General features: G+C 43.4%; 1 protein-coding gene across 1 annotated transcript in view; it reads left to right on the top strand.

Annotated features, from left to right (window-relative positions):
- EPHA8 (EPH receptor A8) overlaps nucleotides 1-21,239 on the top strand; it is a 1,186,163-nt gene that overhangs the window by 1,140,324 nt on the left and 24,600 nt on the right. The window contains exons 13-14 of the mRNA XM_086920110.1: nucleotides 5,184-5,393; nucleotides 20,850-20,999. Coding sequence (XP_086776236.1) covers nucleotides 5,184-5,393; nucleotides 20,850-20,999 — 360 coding nt within the window. The remainder of the gene's footprint in view (nucleotides 1-5,183; nucleotides 5,394-20,849; nucleotides 21,000-21,239) is intronic.

The following is a 21,239-nucleotide window of genomic DNA, read 5'->3' as shown; positions in this document are numbered from 1 at the left end:
GGCCAGAAGAGTGGGGTGGGTGGGTCTGTCTGTTAGAGAAGTAGCTGGTTATTCTATAATAGTCAACTTAAATGACCAGAGGGTGATTGGGGTCTGCTAAGGGAGCTACCAAATGCCCCATCGTCGGGTATGTAGATTTTCGCTCTCCCATTAGGCCACTTTTAAAGACCTATTAGCTGTTTGATCTATGAACCCTGGGTGGGAGCACTGCTACACTCTGTCCTACTGCCCATCTTAACCGCATCAATGCGGCGGCTTTTCCCGCTGTGTGCGGCATTTTTCGAAATACCGCGTTACATGGCGAGCTCAGCTCGTCATCAGCACATGGCAGGTAAGCCTGATGACGAGAGCTCGTCACCAGCATCGAAGTGGTTAATGCAGGTTCCGCAAGACTCGAAATAAGGGTTGTAAATCCCTTGACAGACCTGGAGTCCTGTAACTGACGGTCCAGTTAGACTCTTATCTGGCTAAACAGCATGTAACACCAAGTCAGAAGGGGGCATTGTCAATAGGGGCAGGTAAATGTTGTCTAAAAATAGCAACTTGAAATGTAGCATGTCTTAGTCAAAGCTGGGTAATGCAGAGTGGACACGTATTGTGATGGAGCAGGATATTCTTTGTTTTCAGGAGACCTGGACAGTCGGTCCAATCTTCTTGGATGGGTAGCGATCATTCTAAACGGCAGAAGTCCCTTCCCCTACAGGTAGAGCGAGAAGCTTTATTGTGACGTTAATTTGAAATATTTTCACTTTAAAAGTCAAAAGGTTTGTCAGCTCCTGTCCCTACTTCCATATTTTGTTATGGGAAGATCAAGGTGATTGGCACTGGCTATTGATTAATTACTATAATAATAGTTTTGGTGGGTATATGGCCTCTGTGATGGAATTTTTAGGAAAAGGGATTGGCTCCATTTGTGTAGCATCTTCAAAAAAACACATTATTATTTTGTGTTTGGGAGGTTTTAGTGCCCACCCTAAGTATACAATGAATAAAGTGTGTGGTTTAGTCGACGTTGAGGGGGAGGCAAACACCCATTTTACACATAATTATTCTGGCAACTTACTAAATAGGATGTGAATGATTAGGAACTTGGAGATAATTATTAGGATAGCTCCAGTTACAGGGGTACTTGCGAAGACATTTGCACGCAACTAAAGATTTAGTTCTAGCATTCAAGTCTTTGCACAGTTACCCAAGCCGACCCCAAATTCTTTGCATATAGTAACCACGTATACTTCTTTTTGTCTATGATTTGGGAGGGTGGTAATATCAGTGCAGCAGAAAAGGCCTCAAAGCCAATTCTTGCCAGTAGGAACGGCCTTCAACTAAGATGGGAAAAAATAAAGTAAGGAGAAAGGGGTCTCACAGATGTTATCTAAAAAGCTGCAGGAGGTACTGATGTGTTTTTTTTTATTTCAAAAGATTTTATTAGAAAATTTTGTATGTACAGTACAGATATAGTGAAGGCAATACTGGTGTTGTATCCTGATCTTTATACAAAACGTTTATTAACAGGTTTTTTTCTGAGATATTTGGAGAAGTTAAAAGCAGTCTGATTTGGACTAAAACTTCCTTAAAGGCCTTGCCAAAGCCTGTGCAAAGACTCTAAGTGATCTGCACAATGCTCGCAGATTGTCCCCTCAAGATCATAGACAGGTTAGGGTATCGCAGAAACTATATAGAGTAGCACAGGAAGCTAGATTAAGGGGCCTGAGGGATGATGCATGGGGAATTTGTCTCGTGCAACAATTACATAGAAAAGCAGGGATTTTTGGAATGTGATAAATGGTCCCTTCCTCAAAGATGAAAGTTATCCAACATTGGATATTCTTGTCAGTTAAGATGCCTGGTCGGCTAATTTTGGGCAGATTTTTCGGTTGCTTTGGACGCTGCCCTGATCTCTTAAAATATTATCAAGCGAATAGCACCCACTGAGCACTTGGTATTTGAGTTGGCGGAGGTGAGACGTGGGCTGGTCCAATGTAGCACCGCCAAGGCCCCAGGTCCTGATGAGGTGCCTATAGATTTTTTTCTAGAGCATCCAGAACTATGAGCTTCACTGTTGACTAATATCTATAATGTAATAAGTAAGGTGGGTCCCCCGGTTTACTGGAGAATCACTGCAAAATTATAGACCCATGTCTCTAATAGACAACACTACAAAATTGATAGGGTGCTTATTGCTGAATAGGTTGGAGGACTGGGTCTGAGAAAGGAATATTTTGATATTGAGAGCAGTATGGTTTTAAAAAGGGCAAGGGGAGACCGATCAGTGCCTTAATCTGAGCCTGATAATTGCAAAATATTCAGCAGCCAAGAACAGAAAGGTTTTTATGGCCTCTATGGACCTGTCAGCCGCATTTGAATGCGTGACCCAACCCGTTATGGTCACTAATGGAGGACATGGGCGTAGACCTATCCATAGTCAATTTTATTCACCAGATGTACTCACAAGCCACTGTGTGTGTGTGCACCATGGTGGGGAAGTGGAGTCCCCGAGACCCTTTTAGATTCTGAGGGGTGTTAGACAAGGCTACTTCCTCGCCCCCTTTTTTATTTTCGATTTATACTAATAGGGAGGAGGCAGTGACTTGGGTTAAACCTCAGAGGTCCCTATTTTCAATGCAGCTCCTCTTTCAATACTGGTATATTCAGATGATGCTGTATTAACAGCAAGAACAGGTGCGGCTTTACAAAGATTGATTGTGACCTAAGTGGATTATATGAAAGGTTGGGAGTTGTGAGTGAAAAAAATCAAAATCTTTTGTCTTAGTGGCAGGGGCATGTCCGAAGAAAGTCCCAGTCTTTCATATAGGGTCATGGAGGCTGGAGGGGGTGGACACTTTTCCCTACTTAGGGGTTCTGTTTGATAAAAAGCATTCATGGTTAAAGATGGTGTCTAACAGAGCCCTCGTAATGGAAAAAGTGTGATGGCCATCTTCAGTTTTGTCCCCGCTGTTACGTACAGGGCAGGGGTTTGGAGGATGGTAGCAATAGATTCTTTGCAACAGATCTTGGATGTGCTCTTTAAGTGATTATTATCCCTTCCCCATAGCTGTTCTAATTACAACTGTCATGTTGAACGTGGCTCCCCATATCTGTCTGATACTATTAGGCTACCCTATTTTATTATCGCACTCTATTTGGAGGAGGGATACTGGCAATCTAACCCAAACCATTATTAGCGATTTTCTATTCCTGGATAATACAAATAAGATGGTTTCATTGGGCCTGGCTAACTTATATACAAACACTAGTATTTGCCTGAATCTCCCTAGGCAGAATGCGAGAGAGAGGAGTAAAATCAAATCAAATCCTCTGTAAGGTTATATATAATGACCCTCCGATCCTACAGGGGGAACACTGGTATTTAGAGTTTGTGGCGAACACACAGCATAGATTTATACTGGTGAGGTTTCGACTTAATTTTATTTCCCTGATGATGGGTTTTCCAACTAAGAGGTACTCAGTAGCTGACTTAACAATGAATCCCTGTGATGGAAGATCAGAGTAGTCCGATCTCCATATAGTATATTTCTGTACTTTTTACAAAGACCAAAGGATGAGGTATATGTGCACTCTTTTGCATAAATAAAATTTAGACAATGTCGTCCAACCCTTTATTTTATCAAAAAACTCAGTGATCCACTGTTATGTGCTGCAATAGACACATTCCTTTGGACCTCTTTGAAATGGAGGAAAGTTCATATAGATTGGATGCTTTGAGGAACTGTGGTTTTATTTATATTTGTTGACACTATGCACCTTATTAAACCCACACTAATGTAGTTGTACATCTTTGGAATACTGTGGGTGAATACAATCTGATCTAAATATAACTTGGAGGATATCATGCACTTTATAAACTCATTGATAATGGTGATAGTGATTGTATGCTCTTTTTACAATTTAAAATTGTTTTTCTAGATTTTGTATTGTTCTACTAATTAATTCGATTTTAAATTGATTGTTTTTACTGTCTTGAATTTGTGTTATTTATATGCTGTGAAACACTGTGAACTAAAGATATATTGACTGACTGACTGAGATGTGGTCAAATATTTAGGTCAATAAAAGTATAAATGTTGACGGGAGAATAGAAAGGAAGGATCACAAAAGTGGATGAGCGATGGAGAATATGGGGTTGTTTCTGTCTCCCCCTGTGCTGGAACACTTTAGGCTGCCTTACGCCGACACACATACCCTTGCACAATGATACAAGCGTGTATGTGTTATATCATAATAGGTTATGTTCTGGTAGGGTACACTTCCAGTGCAAAATACTATGCTTAGACACAGTTTAATACTTTTCCCACTTTATATATTTGCTGTATGGTGCAGTACAGATGCAAAGTACAGTACACATGCAAAGTTGGAAACATTTGGCGAAAAGAAAGTTTCCTCAGACATGAGGAGCCTTGACAAGGTATATATTTGTGGTGTAAATCCCACACTACAAATGTTAGTAGATAAGGATTTGCATCAAAAGCCATGGTGGCTGCATCTGAACGCCGGTAAAACACCCATGGAATGCCCCCTTGATGCAGAGTATTGCAAAGTAGCTCTTTAGGGTTCCAATACAAACCAGGATTCGTGTTGGAAAGTAAAGTAAATCCCAATGCAACACTTTGCATTCCATTTGCATCACTTTTGTGATGCAAACTAATCACAAAGTGTTAGTAAAATACTACCTGTGTGATGAAGCATTAAAGAATGCTTTCCGAGTGGGGAAAGGGAAGGATCATAAGGATGGTCTTATATGCCAGTACAAGCTAATTATTGTAACAAGGCTGAACTCTTAATCCCTTGGTTGCTACGTACCCTTGTTCACACATTGCACAAACTGTAGTGTACACTTTTGCATAAACTGTAGTGTACGCTGTTCAAGTGCTACAATGCAAAACAAGTGTTGCTTTTTTAGGGCTGAGGGAAATAAAGGAATTGACATTTTAGTCAGCATAAAGGTGTTTCTCTGGAGTGATTGTGTTTCAGCCATGTTACTGAAAAGGAAATGCAAGGAGTATCGGTAGAAAGGTTAGTCATGCACTCATGAAAACATTAGGTTATGTGAATTAATTTTTACAAAACGTGATAGGCAGATCCACAGTACCTATAGGGGTAGAATTAATATCACCTGAAAGAAATATACTTGACTGTTTTTCAACTATTTTGGTTTTTCTTAGAAACACGATGGTCAGTTCACCATTATTCAGCTGGTTGGGATGTTAAGAGGCATTGGATCTGGCATGAAATATCTCTCTGACCTGGGATATGTTCATCGAGACTTAGCAGCAAGAAACATTCTAGTGAACAACAACCTGATCTGCAAGGTTTCTGACTTCGGCCTCTCACGCATCTTGGAAGATGACCCTGACGCAGCCTACACCACTACAGTAAGTCTGCTCTCTTGAATATTTAAGGCTTGGTTTGTGTAACTTGGAATTTGATATATATGATACTATCTTTGGTCATTCAATATGGAACAGTTTGAGGAGACTTGGTTGCTGGCATGGAACAGTTTGGCAAAACTTAGCTACTGCTAGACGTTTGTGAGAATTTAGTTAATGGGTTGTTGATGTTCAGCCAATGGAGGTTAGAACTGTAGTGACCATTTAGCCAACAGTTTGTATATCACTGTCCAAAGTTTTCCATTTTCCTTGCTTAGGCACCTTGTCCTTCTTCTAGGGGGTTACCAGTAGATCAGATATCAGTCCTAGCTCTCAAATACTGCCTGTCAATACAACAATAAAGATGCCTGTGTTGTTATTGAAGTAGAAGCCTGACCCTTGATACCTGAACTTGGACCAGTTCACTCTTGCTGCTTATCTACTGCTACATAATAGTGACTACTGATCATTGCCAATCTGTATTTGATTCTATATGGAAGTAAAATGATCTCTAAAATTGAGAAGTACAAACATATCTCCTTCAGCCACACCACAGCTCTCCCTTGGACGGACCACAGCTGCGTTCACTTCATCTACAATAAGACCGCAACCCACAACCATCCTCAACCTACTCTGCGAAGAAACTGGAACAAAATCACCATCGACCAGATCTCCTCATCGCTTCTTCAAAACCCCCCTGCCCACTCTTCGAACCCCAACCAAGCAGCCATTAACCTCATCCAATGGCTAACCAACAGCGCCGACAACCTAGCACCCCTGAAAAAACGTCAAATCAAACTAGGCAACAAAAACGCCCCATCGTTCAACGATGATCTTAAGAAATCCAAGAAACTCTGTCGCTCCCTTGAGAAGGCCTGGAAAAAAGACCCAAACACCAGCACCAGGGACGCCTTCAAAAACGCCACCCGTCTACATCACCAACTGATCCGGACTGCCAAGAAAGCCGCATTCAAAGACCGACTAGACAACAACACCCACAACAGCAAAGAATTATTCAACATCGTCAAAGAGTTTACTAACCCCGCTGCCAACTCCAACAACATCACTCCCTCTCAAACCCTTTGCGACTCCCTAGCTTCGTTCTTCCACGACAAAATCGCAGACATCCACAACAGCTTCGACAACCAACCCGGAGACCAACCCACCCAACCTTCATGGCGCACCTTCACCCCCCTTGAACATCCTTAATGAATGGAACCCAATCTCCACTGAGGACACCATCCGCCTGATGAACTCCATCCACTCAGGATCCCCCACAGACCCATGCCCTCACCACATCTTCAATAAAGCAGATTCCATCATAGCACCACACCTCCGAGACGTCATCAACTGCTCCCTCAACTCCGCCACCTTCCCGGAAAGCTGGAAACACGCCGAACTTAGCGCCCTTCTGAAAAAACCCACAGCTGACCCCACCGAACTGAAAAACTACCGCCCCATCTCGCTCCTTCCATTCCCGGCCAAAGTCATCGAGAAAGCTGTCAACAACCAGCTCGCCGCCTTACTCAAAACCAGCAAATCCCTCGACTCCTCACAGTCCGGCTTCCGAGCCAAACACAGCACTGAGACCACACTCATCGCAGCAACAGATGACATTCGAACTCTACTGGACAATGGAGACACAGTCGCCCCCATCCTCCTCGACCTCTCCGCAGCCTTCGACACAGTCTGTCATAGCACCTTGATACAACGCCTCAGAAACATCGGAATACAAGGAAAAGCACTGGAATGGATCACCTTGTTCCTTGCCGGAAGAACTCAGAGAGTCCGCCTCCCACCATTCAAGTCAGAGGCCACTGAAGTCATTTGCGGCGTGCCACAAGGATCCTCACTCAGTCCCACCCTCTTCAACGTATATATGAGCCCCCTCGCGGCCATCGCATGCCAACACAACCTCAACATCATCTCCTACGCCAATGACACTCAACTTATCCTCTCACTCACCAAAGACCCTAACACCGCCAAAACCAACCTACATGAAGGAATGAAAGAAGTAGCCGAGTGGATGAAGCACAGTCGTCTGAAACTGAATTCCGACAAAACAGAAGTCCTTATCTTAGGCACCTCCCCCTCTGCCTGGGACGACTCTTGGTGGCCAGAGTCCCTTGGAAAAGCACCCATCCCGACAGACCACGCACGGAACCTGGGCGTCATCCTGGACTCCTCACTCTCGATGACTAGACAAGTCAACGCCGTTTCATCATCTTGCTTCAACATTCTTCGTATGCTCAAAAAAACATTTCGCTGGATCCCCACCGAAACTAGAAAAACGGTCACCCACGCACTGGTTACTAGCCGCCTGGACTACGGAAACACCCTATACGCCGGTACCACCACAAAATTTCAGAAAAAACTCCAACGCATCCAGAACGCATCAGCCAGACTCATTCTAGACATCCCGCGTAACGACCACATTTCTGGTCACCTGAAATCCCTCCACTGGCTCCCCGTCAATAAGAGGATAACATTCCGTCTCCTAACCCACGCACACAAAGCACTTTACGAACTTGGACCCGAATGCCTCAACACACGACTGTCCTTCTACACCGCCCCCCGCCAGCTCCGCTCCTCCAACCAAGCCCTTGCTGCTGTACATTCGCATCAACAAAACCACCATGGGAGGAAGATCCTTCTCCTACCTGGCGGCTAAAACCTGGAACTCACTGCCCATTCACCTTCGCCTCACTCAGAACCACCTAGCATTCAGAAAGCAACTTAAAACCTGGATATTTGACAAGTAATCCCCCACCCTTTTCCAAGCGCCTTGAGACCCTCTGGGTATGTAGCGCGCTATATAAATTTTGAATTGAATTGAACCAGACTATATTTTCTCACCATCATTGCTGGATCTCAAATTAGTTATGACCATTAGACGTGTAATTGTTTTTCCTTTTCAAAAGAGGGCAACCCTTTTTATGTAAATCGGTGTAGCAGGTTTTGACATAGATGATGCTCAGCGATGAATTTATAAAGCATACTGCTACCCAAGACTGGGGGTGCTGATGCGGAGAGTAAATTCCAAGGAAATCAAGATAGGTGATTATTACTATAAAGCAGCGAGCCTAAGAGCAATCCCAACCTGGCTTATTTTCTGGTGAAGAAAGTGCGGCGTGGCGCAAGCAGTTCTGATACTTGTGAGCTGGATACCAATGTGCATCTGCCTCTTGATATCGCTGGATCTCTCAGGCTCCTCAAGGGTCACAGTACCCCAGAAACCTAAGATGGTCTGGTTCCAGTGCTCTCTGCTGAATGAGGAGAAATAATTTCTCCTTGACATCTGCACTGCTGTACAAACTCATGCACTTTCACATCTGGATGGTAGCTTCACCCTGTCCATGGTCTACCAGGCTCCAAACTGACCCTCATTGAGGGCATCCTGCATGCTGCATCATTCTCCAACAAGGACTTGAAGAAGAATGAGCACAACCTACACTGACACAATTCCACTAGCTCCTTTTGATAGATCACACCATCTAAAAAACTAGTTGCATCATCTACAACGCCATCATATCCAGCAAACCAACTATCTGGATGAAATGCTTACCCCCTCAGGTGGCTTCCAGCTGGACACCATTGGAATAGAGATAAGAAGTGCAAAAAGAAAAATACCAGGTAAAGGTCTCATCCATTTATGCACACAGGGTCTGGAACAACATTTTTGTATCCATTAGCACAGCCTCATCCACCTCCTCTCTCAGGGGCCTATTCATAAAATACATTTTGTAGTAAATTTTGCAGTACTTCAAAGTGTGTTGCAAAATGCTATTCATAAACCTAGTTGTGGAGTTTACGCCTCAGCCTTTCCTGAACCTACATGTGAAGAAACATCTGCTCTCACTGCCATAGATCAAGGTTTTACCAGTAAATGTAGGAGGAAAACAGGATTGTGTCTGGAAAATGGGAAATACTTATGAATAAAAGAGGAGGTGTTAAGGGACGAGTAAGAAGAGGAATTGGGAGGGTTAGGCAGGGTCAGGGAGTTGTTTAGCGAAGGACGTCAACCCATCCAGCAAAGAGTAAGCCCATAACTATTCACAAACTACACTTCTAAAGTTACTACAGCCAAAAAGGAACACAAAACAGATGTAAATGTGTCACCACACAAGGCCAACCACTGCTATTGCAACCTCTTCCCCAAAACAATAATGGAGTTAGGGAACTAAAATAGAACCCCGTAGGATAAAATGTTAACTTGAATTACAATATATGGAATAGTTACCCATAAAAATAAATATGTCATTTAAAAAATATATTTTTTAAATAGTACGTCTTGTTTAATTTAATTTAAAAATATAATAATATGCTTTTCGGCATTTACAACAATCAGTGTTATTAAAATATAATTGCATATATATTGTATACTTCACTTTTTTTTAAACTGGAAATCGTTTATTGATTTCTGTTCAAGACAACAGAACAAATTATAAAGCTGTCACAAGCATATAGAAATATCCGACATCTAAGCTCTAATTTAGCATATGAGGAAAGAAGTCCTGCTGTGAACTAAAACAAATGTGCATATACTCAAAGTGGAGAAGTAGGCTCATCTTCAGAAGTACATTGACGTTGGGACAGTATGATCCCAACATTATGATATTTGACAAATCACTTAAACAGCACATCAACAGAAGGTGGGATATCTACACATAGTATGAAATAAAAAATAAAATGTAAACAGTAACATGTTGGAAGCATATGTGTAACAATGTCCGCATGTAGAGACATATGGTTAAGAGCGCATCAGGAAACCTGACCAGGGGTCAATTGTACAGGGGGAGTAATAGGGTTAGATGGCTAAGGGTGGCTCTAGCATGCTCAAGTGAAACGTGCGATAAGATGGATCCTCAATCAACAGGTTAAGGGCCTTAAGCCTGCGTGGTGTAAAGTAGAAGTGTTTGATGCGGGTATAGTAGGTTATCAGTGATTGCCATATTTGCATGAATTTTTTTATCTGTTTAGGACACCCAATGGGATAAAAGTTCTCCCCTTTCGGCTGCAGGTCAGTTCTCCTGGTACACCAAGTGAGAGAGTGGTGAACACAAAATACTCCGCCCAACCTGCATGCCAGGTTGAGGTGAGGTCTGTTTCCTGCAAAGCAATGGTATCACCTATAAATCCTCCCCTCCACATACAAAAATGAAGACGGACCAAGGATCACTGGTTTTGTATTCTGTACTTTATATGCTGTATTCAGAACACTACAGTCAGGTTTTTGGACCTTGATCACAGACACTATTGAAGTCAGCAGACAGTTTATAGTTTCATGTTTGCAGCAGCATCTCACTGGTCCTGACAAAAGCCATACCACCTCTAATGAGGGTCATGAGCTGAAACATGTTGACCATTTTTGTCAGTAATTGCAGATATACATTTTACCCTGCCAGCGCCCTGTTTTTAATCCTGACCCAGGGACGTTACAATAAAGATACATTACATACCCAGGAGCTAGTTTTACATCCTGCACGCTTTTCTTTTGTGCTGTGTCCCCTAACCAACCATTAGCTCGTCATTGAGGTATTTAGCATACCTACCTCTTAGAACAAAAACAACCCTAAGCTCCTCCCTCTCAGAAAGAGGGTTGTAGCCCATGCTATGACTAGGCATCATGGCGCATTGAGAATCCCAATGATGAAGCATGCCACCATTGGTGGGTGAGGGATTTCATCCTAATAAAGGGACACTCCACTTTTGCTTAATCACATCTTTAAACAGTGGTTTCTGAATCACAGACCCGAGGGCTTAATTTTGTGATATATAGAAGTCCCAAGGCCATAACATGCCAAAGGAGTGTGAACCACTGGGCGATTTGCCGGGAATATGCTTTTCTTCCAGTGTAGTGCAATAAGTTGTTTGGCCGTGCCTAGCATGTGGGCTATTAGTTGGCAATCAGAATTTCTCAATACAAGTGCTAACAGGCGGATGCCTAATATCGCTGCATTGTATGAGTCGGGGATCGGATGGACTCCTTTAACCGCATGCGTGCTAGCGGGTTTTCCCGCTGCGCGCTGAAAATTCAAAAACCCAGCGTTACGTGACAAAGCCAGCTCGTCATGCGCGCAGCGCAGGTAACGCCCATGACGAGCTGGCTTTGTCACCAGCACTGAAGGGGTTAGTGTGTCTCAGAAGTTTCTTCCAGTGTGTTGCTTTAGGGAGGCAGGACCACCATATATGAAAAGAATCACCTGTTGCTAAGTTGCATCTCTAGCAGCATGGTGAGGCGGAGGGGTAGATAGTGCATAAGAGGGTCAGGTATAATACCACACAATCATCAGTATGTATGGCGTCTTACGGGATATGCTCCTCTACAGCTTGGGAATCTCATGCCACACTGGTCCCTCTGTGTTTCAAAGGTCCCCTCAGTCCTGTCCGCATGCCACTGGGACTGGTATGGGTGCGTTATATCTGGGTTTGAGTGCTGGAGTACCCAGTATGTGCATGAGATCAAGCTCCTTGTCCCGTTGAAGAACCAGATCAGGGTCTTGAAAGAGGTAAGGGGTCGAGTTGCCCCATGGGCATTGATAGGATGGAGCGCCCAGTGCTGCAATTGATAATATTGTAATCTACATGTTTCAGGCAGCTGAAACTCCTGCTTGCACTTGTCAAATGACTTGATCCTATCAACCTCAAATAGTTCACAGAGAGTGAGCCCCCCCCCCTCCCGTCCGGAAAGGAATGAGCCTGTAGAGCTGGGTAGATCTCTGGGTTGCAGGCAAGTGGGGTGTTCAGGGAAGGAAAGGTGGTAAGGCCTCTCTCAAAGGCAATTGTGTCCCGAATTTCAAGGTCCATTTTAGTGGTAACAGCTATGTATGCACTTTGTGGCCTAACATTTGGGGAGCCATGCCAAGTCTGAGAGGGGTCGGCAAGATACCATCCAATCCATGTGAAAACAGTATTTTTCTCTCTCACAGACAACCCACTCGGATACGTACTGTAAGTGGGCCCCCCAGTAATATTCAAGAAGGCTGTGACAAGCCAAAACCCCCCTCCATCCCTTGGAAGCATCAGTAAGGAGGTCGATATTCGTGGGCATTTCCCTCCCCATATGAAACTACATAGGTCCCAATGTAAACGGAGGTTAGCGTCCTGGGGATGGGTGTGGGCAGCTTCTGGAATAAGTGAAGTATTGAGTCAGCAAACACTGTAGAAGAGAGAAAGACAAGCAGGATCATAATGAAAAGCAATAATGGAAGGGTAAAAAAGCACAGGAGACATTCTTATGTTACATAAAAAGGCAACACCATCAAAAACAAATATTTTCATCTTGAGAAGTGAAGGCAGTTTGGCTTCAGAAGGTAGAAAGCATTCCGAGCTCAAGTGCTGGTGTATGATGTGGCTTGACCCTATTTGCACCAACCTCCCTATTTTACTAAGGGATCTTTGCCCGGGTACATGATCGGATCATTTTATAACCTACTTTTTGTGGGAAGTGTCCAATGCTGAGCCTTTAGTGCGCTCTTGCTGCAAACCATTGATTGGCAAAATCGACCAACTTGAATTCAATCAGGCCTTTGAAACCCCGAGGACAATTTTGTCAGGGGAGCTTGAGAAGGGTTGGGCTGGATTCGCTAGTTGGCTCTCCAAGGCAGTGTCCATGGTGGTTCTACAACGCCCGCCAGGCTGGCTAGGAAATCCCCTTCCAAACCTTGGTTTAACTCAGCCCTTTAAGCATTGAAGCATGAGTGTAAGATCCTTGAGCCGGTTCGCCGCAGGAGTGGATATTGCCCGGCAGCTAAGCGGATGCTCAGAGATAAGCCAAAAATATACTATGAATCCATAAAGTTAGTTAAAGGGCAATTTTATTCATCCTGTATTGATTTGGCCAGAAACAACTCTAAAGAAATTGCTGCTATCGCTCAGAGCTTTATGTACCCTCTGGCCCAAGCTAGTGTGTCTCCATCTTCAGCTACTTGGTGTAACACTCTTTTCTGCTTCTTTGGGGATTAGATTAGATCCAGACTATTCAGGCGGCTTTTCCATCCTGTGACAACAGTACTGAGGCATTTTCGGTGTTTCAATCTCTTGATCCTGCCAACTCTTTGTCTGTATTTAGGTCAGTAGATCTACTGGAATCCCTTAGAATCCTCAATGGTCTGGTTCACCCTCGAACCCTTGTCCTGCCAGGTTACAGGCAGCAGTGGCAGAGATCACGAACACAGAAGTGAATAGTATTGTTAACATGTCTCTTCAGAAACCTGTTGTACAACAGGTTTGGAAGCGGGCTAAGATCTTGCCACTTCTTAAAAAGCAGTCATTGGACCCCCTTAGCCCAGGGAACTACTGGCCTATCTCCCTCCTACCTGCTTTGGCTAAGTTGTGTGAGAAGGTGGTAAACAAACAGCTTACAACATTTGTGGAAAGGGAGGCGCTTCTGCATCCAGCCCAATCAGGGTTTTGGGCTTCTCACAGCACAGAATCAGTCCTGTTTGAGGTGTCGGAGGCCATCCATGTGTGTTTGGACGCCGGCGGGAGAGCAGCATTAACTTTGCTGGACCTCTCGGTGGCGTTCGACACGGTCCTGTATTCACTTCTTTTAGTGAGACTGGCCGGGATTGGTGTGTCAGGTGCTGCTTGGGGCTGGCTCAGGTCCTTCCTGAAGGGGCGGGTTGAGCAGATTTGGCTTTCACAGTCCTCTTCTTCCCCTCAGTCAGTGACAACTGGAGTCCCCCAAGGATCTTCCCTTAACCCCCTTCTTTTTAATATTTATGTCACTCCTCTGATATATCTGGCGGAGGGGTTGGGGGCCAAGGTGATGGCCTATGTTGACAACACCAAGCTGCTTTTTACCTGGGATAAAAATGCGGACTCTGTTCTATCGGTCCAACATTGTCTAGCTTCTATCTTTAAATGGTTGGCGGATGCACAGCTCAAGCGCAATGAAGAGAAGTCTGAGATTCTCTTATTTGGTAAATTCCCTTTTAACTTCCGAGAGCAGCGCTGGCCTCCTGAGTTCCCCTTGCTCACCTCCACAGGAAAGCCTGTTAAAAATCTGGGGGTGTGGTTTGATGAGAGTCTCTCCTTTTCAACACACATTAAGAAGTTGGCTGGTTGCTGTTTCAGCCTTCTCAAAACCCTTAGAAAATGTTTTCCTCTCATTCCCCAGGCGACGAGGGAAACGGTTACTTGTGCACTGATTTTGTCACGGCTGGACTATGCCAATGCCCTCTATGTTGGTATTACGGGCTATTTTTTGAAGAAGCTCCAGATGGTCCAAAATACAGCAGCCAAACTTGTATTGGGCATTTCGGCTAGGAACAGCGTTCTCCATTAGTTGCGATCACTTCATTGGCTCCCCGTGATGGATAGAGGTAAATTTAAATCATTGGTTCCGGGCCATCGTGCTCTTCATGGTTGTGATCTTCTTTATTTGCAGAAACGTTTTTCCTTTAGCATTCCTGCGCAACCCCTGCCATCTATGTCCTTGTGCTTCGCTCAGGTTCCTCACTTTAAGTATCAGAGGTTAGGGGTCAGCTCCTTTGTTTTGAAGGCTGCTGCAGCTTGGAATGCCCTTCCTCTTGCACAGCGTAATATTCTGGATCCAGTGGCTTTCAAGAGGAAACTGAAAACACATTTCTTTGCTTAAAGTTAATTTTCCATACTCCGCTAGGCATCGCGCCGGGACACTCATGAGTATCTGTGCGTGTTAAAAATTCACGTAACATAGCATAACATAACCAGTCCAGGGAGGAGATGGCCGGGAGTGGGGGGTGTCTTTCAAGTTGAGTTAGAGGTTTGCAACAATGCCAGCAAGGCTTTGAGACATTCACCTCCCCGTCCCTGGTTCACCATTCTTCAAGATGGTGGGTGAACCGTATGTCTCCCCAGTCAAGGTTCAACAGGGCCATCTCAGTGCTTGTTAGCCCTGCTTGAGGTTGCCTTCCCGATGCCTGGGGATGTCTAGTGACAAGGGCACCAGGTAGTGCTGTTTCTCCTCGTCTTCGGTGCTGGAGTTTAGCTAAGACGGCAAGTGGGGAGCCGGAGCCGCTTAGAGGTACTTCTCACTACATCCAGAGCAAGGCCAGCCCAGTCCTATACATCACTTTTAATGTACTTCTAATGCATAAGACAAAATACAATTTTTTACTGTAAGTGGCTATTCATTTTTATATTTTATTGAAATATTTTCGCTTTAATTTGTGCTATTTATATTATTTAAATCTTTCATTCAAAATTAAGTGAATATTGCTGTCATTATTTAAAATACACAATTATTTTACATGACTATTTATCATAAAAATAATTACAAATATTATTACAATTGTATGTGTTTTGAAATTTTTCCCATATTTTATGATGTGGAGATGCACAAATAGGGTTAATAAAATACTCTATAACTAAATTAAAAATATTTAGTATTTTTATTAAATGAGTTTATCTTTACAACATATCTATTTATATGTTTAACTTCTTTAAAGAAGTTAATTTATTTTAACATTATTTTCTATTTTTTTTAGGTTTACCACCATTATTTTATACCCTTGTAATATAAGCTCCTTCCCTTTTTCAGGGCATGGAAGCATGTAAGCTACACTTTTTGAGTAACTTTACACTTGAATTTTGTGACCAGACAAAAGTGGTAAAGTTACTTTACACATCTAAGTTTACTCACACGTGTGAGTTACCTTTGTGACAACCCCCGGGGGACTGCAGCTTTCTCTCCAATCACTTATTGACTCTATGTCTACCTTTGACTCTGCACAGTGTTCCTTGGCCTTTTGGCTATGTTCGCTCAACAAATTCCATATCTGTTAATTGGAGTAGCCTCTTGAACAACGCGAAGCACATCTGAGTATCGGAAAGTGGAATTTAAAACACATCTCTAATAATAGTCACGAATGAGTGCAAAGCAAACCAAATGAAATAACACAGAGAAACAAGGAGATGACCAGTAAATTTGGGCAATGTGAAATACCTCAATTAACAATTAGGAGAGAGTGGAAGATTATATTGAGAACAACGAAGGTAAAAAAACGCAAGTTATACCATACATGGAGACGTACAGAAAGAAAGCAGTAATAGAAATGATATCAATTGAAAACACCTATTTCTAGCAAGGGAATTTAATAGTCAAAACTTGGAAAAATATACCTAACCTCAGCAGAATACTACTACTAACTTTAATAAAAGCAAAGCATGAACCGAATAATGTGTTTATAAAAATAGCATTACAATATTCAAGAAAAAGTCACTTTTAAAAACGACATGGAAAGTACCAGAAAACAGAAACACTGGATCCTCAGAACCATAAGAGAACCTTGGTATGAAGGGCACCAGGATTTGAGTGTTCATCCAAATTTACATCAGTGAGCATTATCATGGAATAATGCACGGTTGAAATTATACCAAATTAATGCATCAGAAGCAAAGGGAAACTAAAGCAAGGCAGAAAATGAAGGAAGGGGTGGAAACATAATGGATACTTTCTAATTGCTGCAAAGAAACTTCACTCAGTACAATCCCCAAACCTGGTTACATGACCCACCACTGTGACCAACTACGATTCTCTGAAGGTTGCTTAATATAAGTGGAAAAAGCTCAAGGCTACACATTTGTTTGGACAAGCGGGATCGCTGCAAAGGTTTGGTCTCTGCCAATACGAGGAATTGACTGAACGGATTTGCCACAAGCATGTGTCAGGCCACCTCAGAAGCAGGTGGTAGAGAAAACTGCATTTGGACACAGGGCCGGCTTTATCACTGGTGGTGCCTGGTGCAACAATCACTTTTAGCACTCCCACGTCTCATGAACGTCTCCTCGGATTCTCTCCCTACCACCTGCAAAAGTGCCCCTCATCTCTCCTATCATAGGATATTGCTAAACACCACGCCCCCCTGAGGTCACAGCTCCCCCCGCCCGCCCCCCCCCCCCTGCACAGGACAGCGCCCAGTGCGGCCACACTAGTCGAACTGCCCTAAAGTTTGCCCAGTTTGGACTTATCAGAAGACAATGAATGTAAAGGTGTCTAGAGAGGAAGTTAAACTGAAACGCAGCACTAGTCACCACAGCAATTATGATGACTATCTACTCACTCCAGTGTTGGACATGCAAGCAAAAGAGGTACAATACATTCCAAAAAATGGCAATTTACCATTTTGATATGTAATAACGGTCAGAAATATTGTGCAAGATGGGTCAAATAACCTGCTCCAAAATCAAGAGACACCTCAAAATGGATATATTCATGAATTGTCAGTTACATCCAGAAACCGACCGCTGCAGACGATGGTGCCGGCACCTCCATCAGTGGCAGAGGCTAAATACTGTTCACAAGAATAAGGGAGGCTTGAGAGGGCAACAGGGTGCATAAGGTCTGTCTGCCTGAGATAACACATACAGCCACATCCCAAACACGAGCTGGAATACTGACATTCAGTTCGACCAACCACCTAGCAGTGCTTAATTTGAGCTGGTGTTTGCTGGGGCTCAGTACCAGCACTTAATTCTCAATACCAGGACTTATGCAAGCCCATCACAAACTGGCACTGTTTGTCTAATTTTTAGATGAGCACAACAAAAGAATGTTTAATAAAGTTAGAAATACCTGCTGCCCAGGCTGTTTGCATAGCTTTTGGTGACGTGGAATAATCCAAATTTAGGAGTGTGATGGTTAGTAGTTGTGAGGTTGTACTATTATTGGCAGTGCTGCCAGGGGCAATGAGTGGAGTGGCCACCTGAGAAGGGCCCTTGCACGTACAGTATTTTTCTTTTTTTGACAAACTAAGCACTTAATCTGTCAGCAAAATAATCAGAACTAGACAAGTGGACTGATGGCCTGGACAAATTAATCTGAATGAAGAGGCAAAAAAAAACAGATTGCTCACTTGCCCGAGCCACACATGTATATATTACCAATACAATACCATATTGTTAAGCTTTGACAAAATTAATGCAAGTGGGACAAAAAAAGTATTGAAAAGTGAGACATGGTCTAAAATTAGTCCATAATTGTATTGTATTGTATCAAACATTTATATAGCGCAAACCTGTCACCCTACGGGTATCCTGGCGCTTGAACTTCAGATGGTACGTCAATTGAACAAATCCATAATGGCAGCAAAGGATCTAAATATCCCCACTAGGGAATAGCCAGGTTTTCACAAGCTTTCTAAAACAGGTTAACGAGTTAGCCTGTCTAATAGTCTGGGCAAGGTCATTTCCAGAGTCGTGTGGCGGCCACGCCAAAGGCTCTGCCGCCCATCCTAACTTTCTTGAAACCAGTGGTCTTTACCAAGTTTACATTGGAAGAGCGGAACTGCCTTTTCGGACTGTACCAAGTGAATCTCTTCCGTAGTGGGATAGGGCCCGCGCCATGCGCCGCTTTGCACACAATACATAGGGATTCAAAGCAGATTCTCTCTTTAATAGGCAACCAGTGTAGATCTTTCAGGGCTCCGGTCGTAGAGGTCCTGCGTTGCCTGTTCAGAGTCAGTTTAGCTGCCATAGACTGGACTCTCTGTAATCTCTGTATGATGTACTGTGGTGCTCCCAAATACAGAGCGTTACAGTAGTCCAGTCTGCTAAGAATTACACTCTGTACCACAAGCGAGCAAGTGTCCTTAGGCAGAAGCGGGAGGATCTTTCGTAACATCCGCAGCAACAAGAAGCATACATTGGTTGTTTTATTTACCTGGGATTCCATTTGGAGACTACCCTCCATTTGTATCCCCAGATTACGCACAGTTTTGGCAGAAGCAAGGGTCATCCTCTGGAGTGAGCTTAAACTCAGGCATTAACGATTGATGCACACTGGAGGAAGGGCAGAAAAGCACCTCGGTTTCCCCCCATTGAATTGTAAAGAATTTTGCCTGAGCCAGCCTACTGTCTGGCGTATGCACTCTTGAAACTTGTCCTTCGACAACGCCTGTTTCCCTTTCAGGGAAACTATCAATTGGCTGTCATCCGTGTAGTTAACCAGGTCAATGACTTGATCAAAGAGAGTAGGGGGCGCAAGTAGATATTAAAGAGGATGGGACTTATCGCCGGCCCCTGCAGAACCCCATACTCTACTAGAGCCTGACTCGACTCATATGGAGGCAGTGACACTACCTGTTGCCTTCCAGTTAGATAGGAAGGTATCCACTGCAGGGCATGTCCTTTTATCCCCGTCATTTTTAATCTCTCCATCAGTACTGTATGGTTCACCGTGTCGAATGCGGCCGACATATCTAGTAATACTAGAACAGATGATTCTCCCTTGTCTGCTCGCATCCGAAGATTATCCATAACGGTGACCAAGGCAGTCTCAATACTGTGGCCCGGGCGGAAGCCGAATTGATCCTTGTCTAATAGGAGATTATCCTCTAAATATCTGGACAAGGTTTTGCTGACTATTTTCTCTAAAATTTTAACTGGGTATGGCAGGAGGGATATAGGTCTAAAGTTGGCTGGGACCAGGGGATCAAGGGAAGGATTCTTAAGCAAAGGAGTAACTCCTTTACCTAAGGATTGGATGCAAATTAGTCGCAACCAAGGGAGGGTCTCCTTTCCAGATGTTTTCCAGATTCTATGAGGCAGGGGATCCCGGGGGGAGCCTGAGGTGATACTATGAGCCAACTCAATAAACCGGTCCTCAGATGGGGCCTGAAAGTTTTCTAAACCGGAGACGGCTATAGGCTCTTCTCCTGATCTTCCAGTCTGGTCATCCCAGTTGTTAAAATTATTGGGGCCTAACTCACCCACGATTTTACTGATTTTTTCTTCAAAATGTACAGCAATCGTATCGCAGAGTTTCTGTGAAGCGACCACCTTGTTACTTGTACATGTTGGATGTGAGAGATTCTTCACAATACTAAAGAGTGCTTTGGTACGGTTTGAGGCATGCAGAATAGAATTGGCGAATAAATCTGCTTTAGCCTTGGCTATGCCTTCCTTCTTCTGTTGAACAGATTAATCCATGTGTTTTTTTTTAACTTTACGTTAGTCAGTTAAATTCATCCTGTTTATTCTCTCTTACTTCCACCCGTTTTCAGTAATTGTACTTTATATCAGTCACTATACATTCATTTTTCTGCTTTGATCCAACCCCAATCTTCCACAAATGATATGTCGATTTGACATACAAGTCAATTAAATTTCCAATAAATGAAAAACCCTCTGTTTCAAATACAAAAGAGACATGTCTTTTTAAGAGAGAGTGTGTCAGTCCTCAAGAAGGAAGAATTCCAACAGGAAGTTGCAGATGATGTGGTCAGCATAGAATACAGTGCTGAGTCCACAGATGTGTTTGAATATGGTGAGAGCCATTTAGTTTGAAGGTAATACTGGTAAGGGTATTTAATACCATTTTGATCCTGCTAATGGTTGGCTACTAAGATTAAACTCTTAGGTCATCTTTCATAAACTTAAGGATTTGTATTTTCAATCATCAGTACCTTACAGTGTCAGAATGTGAAATCATGTATTCCTTGCTCTCACCTTGTGTTTCATTCCTTTGAATCTCAATAGGGTGGAAAGATCCCCATACGTTGGACAGCACCTGAAGCAATCACATTTCGCAAGTTTTCTTCTGCCAGTGACGTGTGGAGCTATGGCGTTGTTATGTGGGAGGTCTTGGCCTATGGAGAGAGACCATACTGGAACATGACCAACCGTGATGTAAGTAGGGCACAGTAGTCCGCCATCTGCAATTTTGGTGTCCCGTTTAAGATTTGCATGGTGGAACTCTTTACACTTTGTCAGTGAAATTCCAATGATCCAATTTCCATGTAGAGAGAACTGATCACCGACTTTATGTACATGTATTATCTGGGTGAATATGTCTATGTCTCTGTGGGGTTACTTATATAGAGCGACTGTTACTCCTAGGAGTGTCCTGGCGCTACTGCAGAAAGAGTT

Source organism: Lissotriton vulgaris, chromosome 5, assembly GCF_964263255.1.
Source record: "Lissotriton vulgaris chromosome 5, aLisVul1.2, whole genome shotgun sequence".
In the NCBI taxonomy this organism is placed as follows: Eukaryota; Metazoa; Chordata; class Amphibia; order Caudata; family Salamandridae; genus Lissotriton; species Lissotriton vulgaris.
This window is presented reverse-complemented; position numbering and strand designations above follow the sequence as displayed.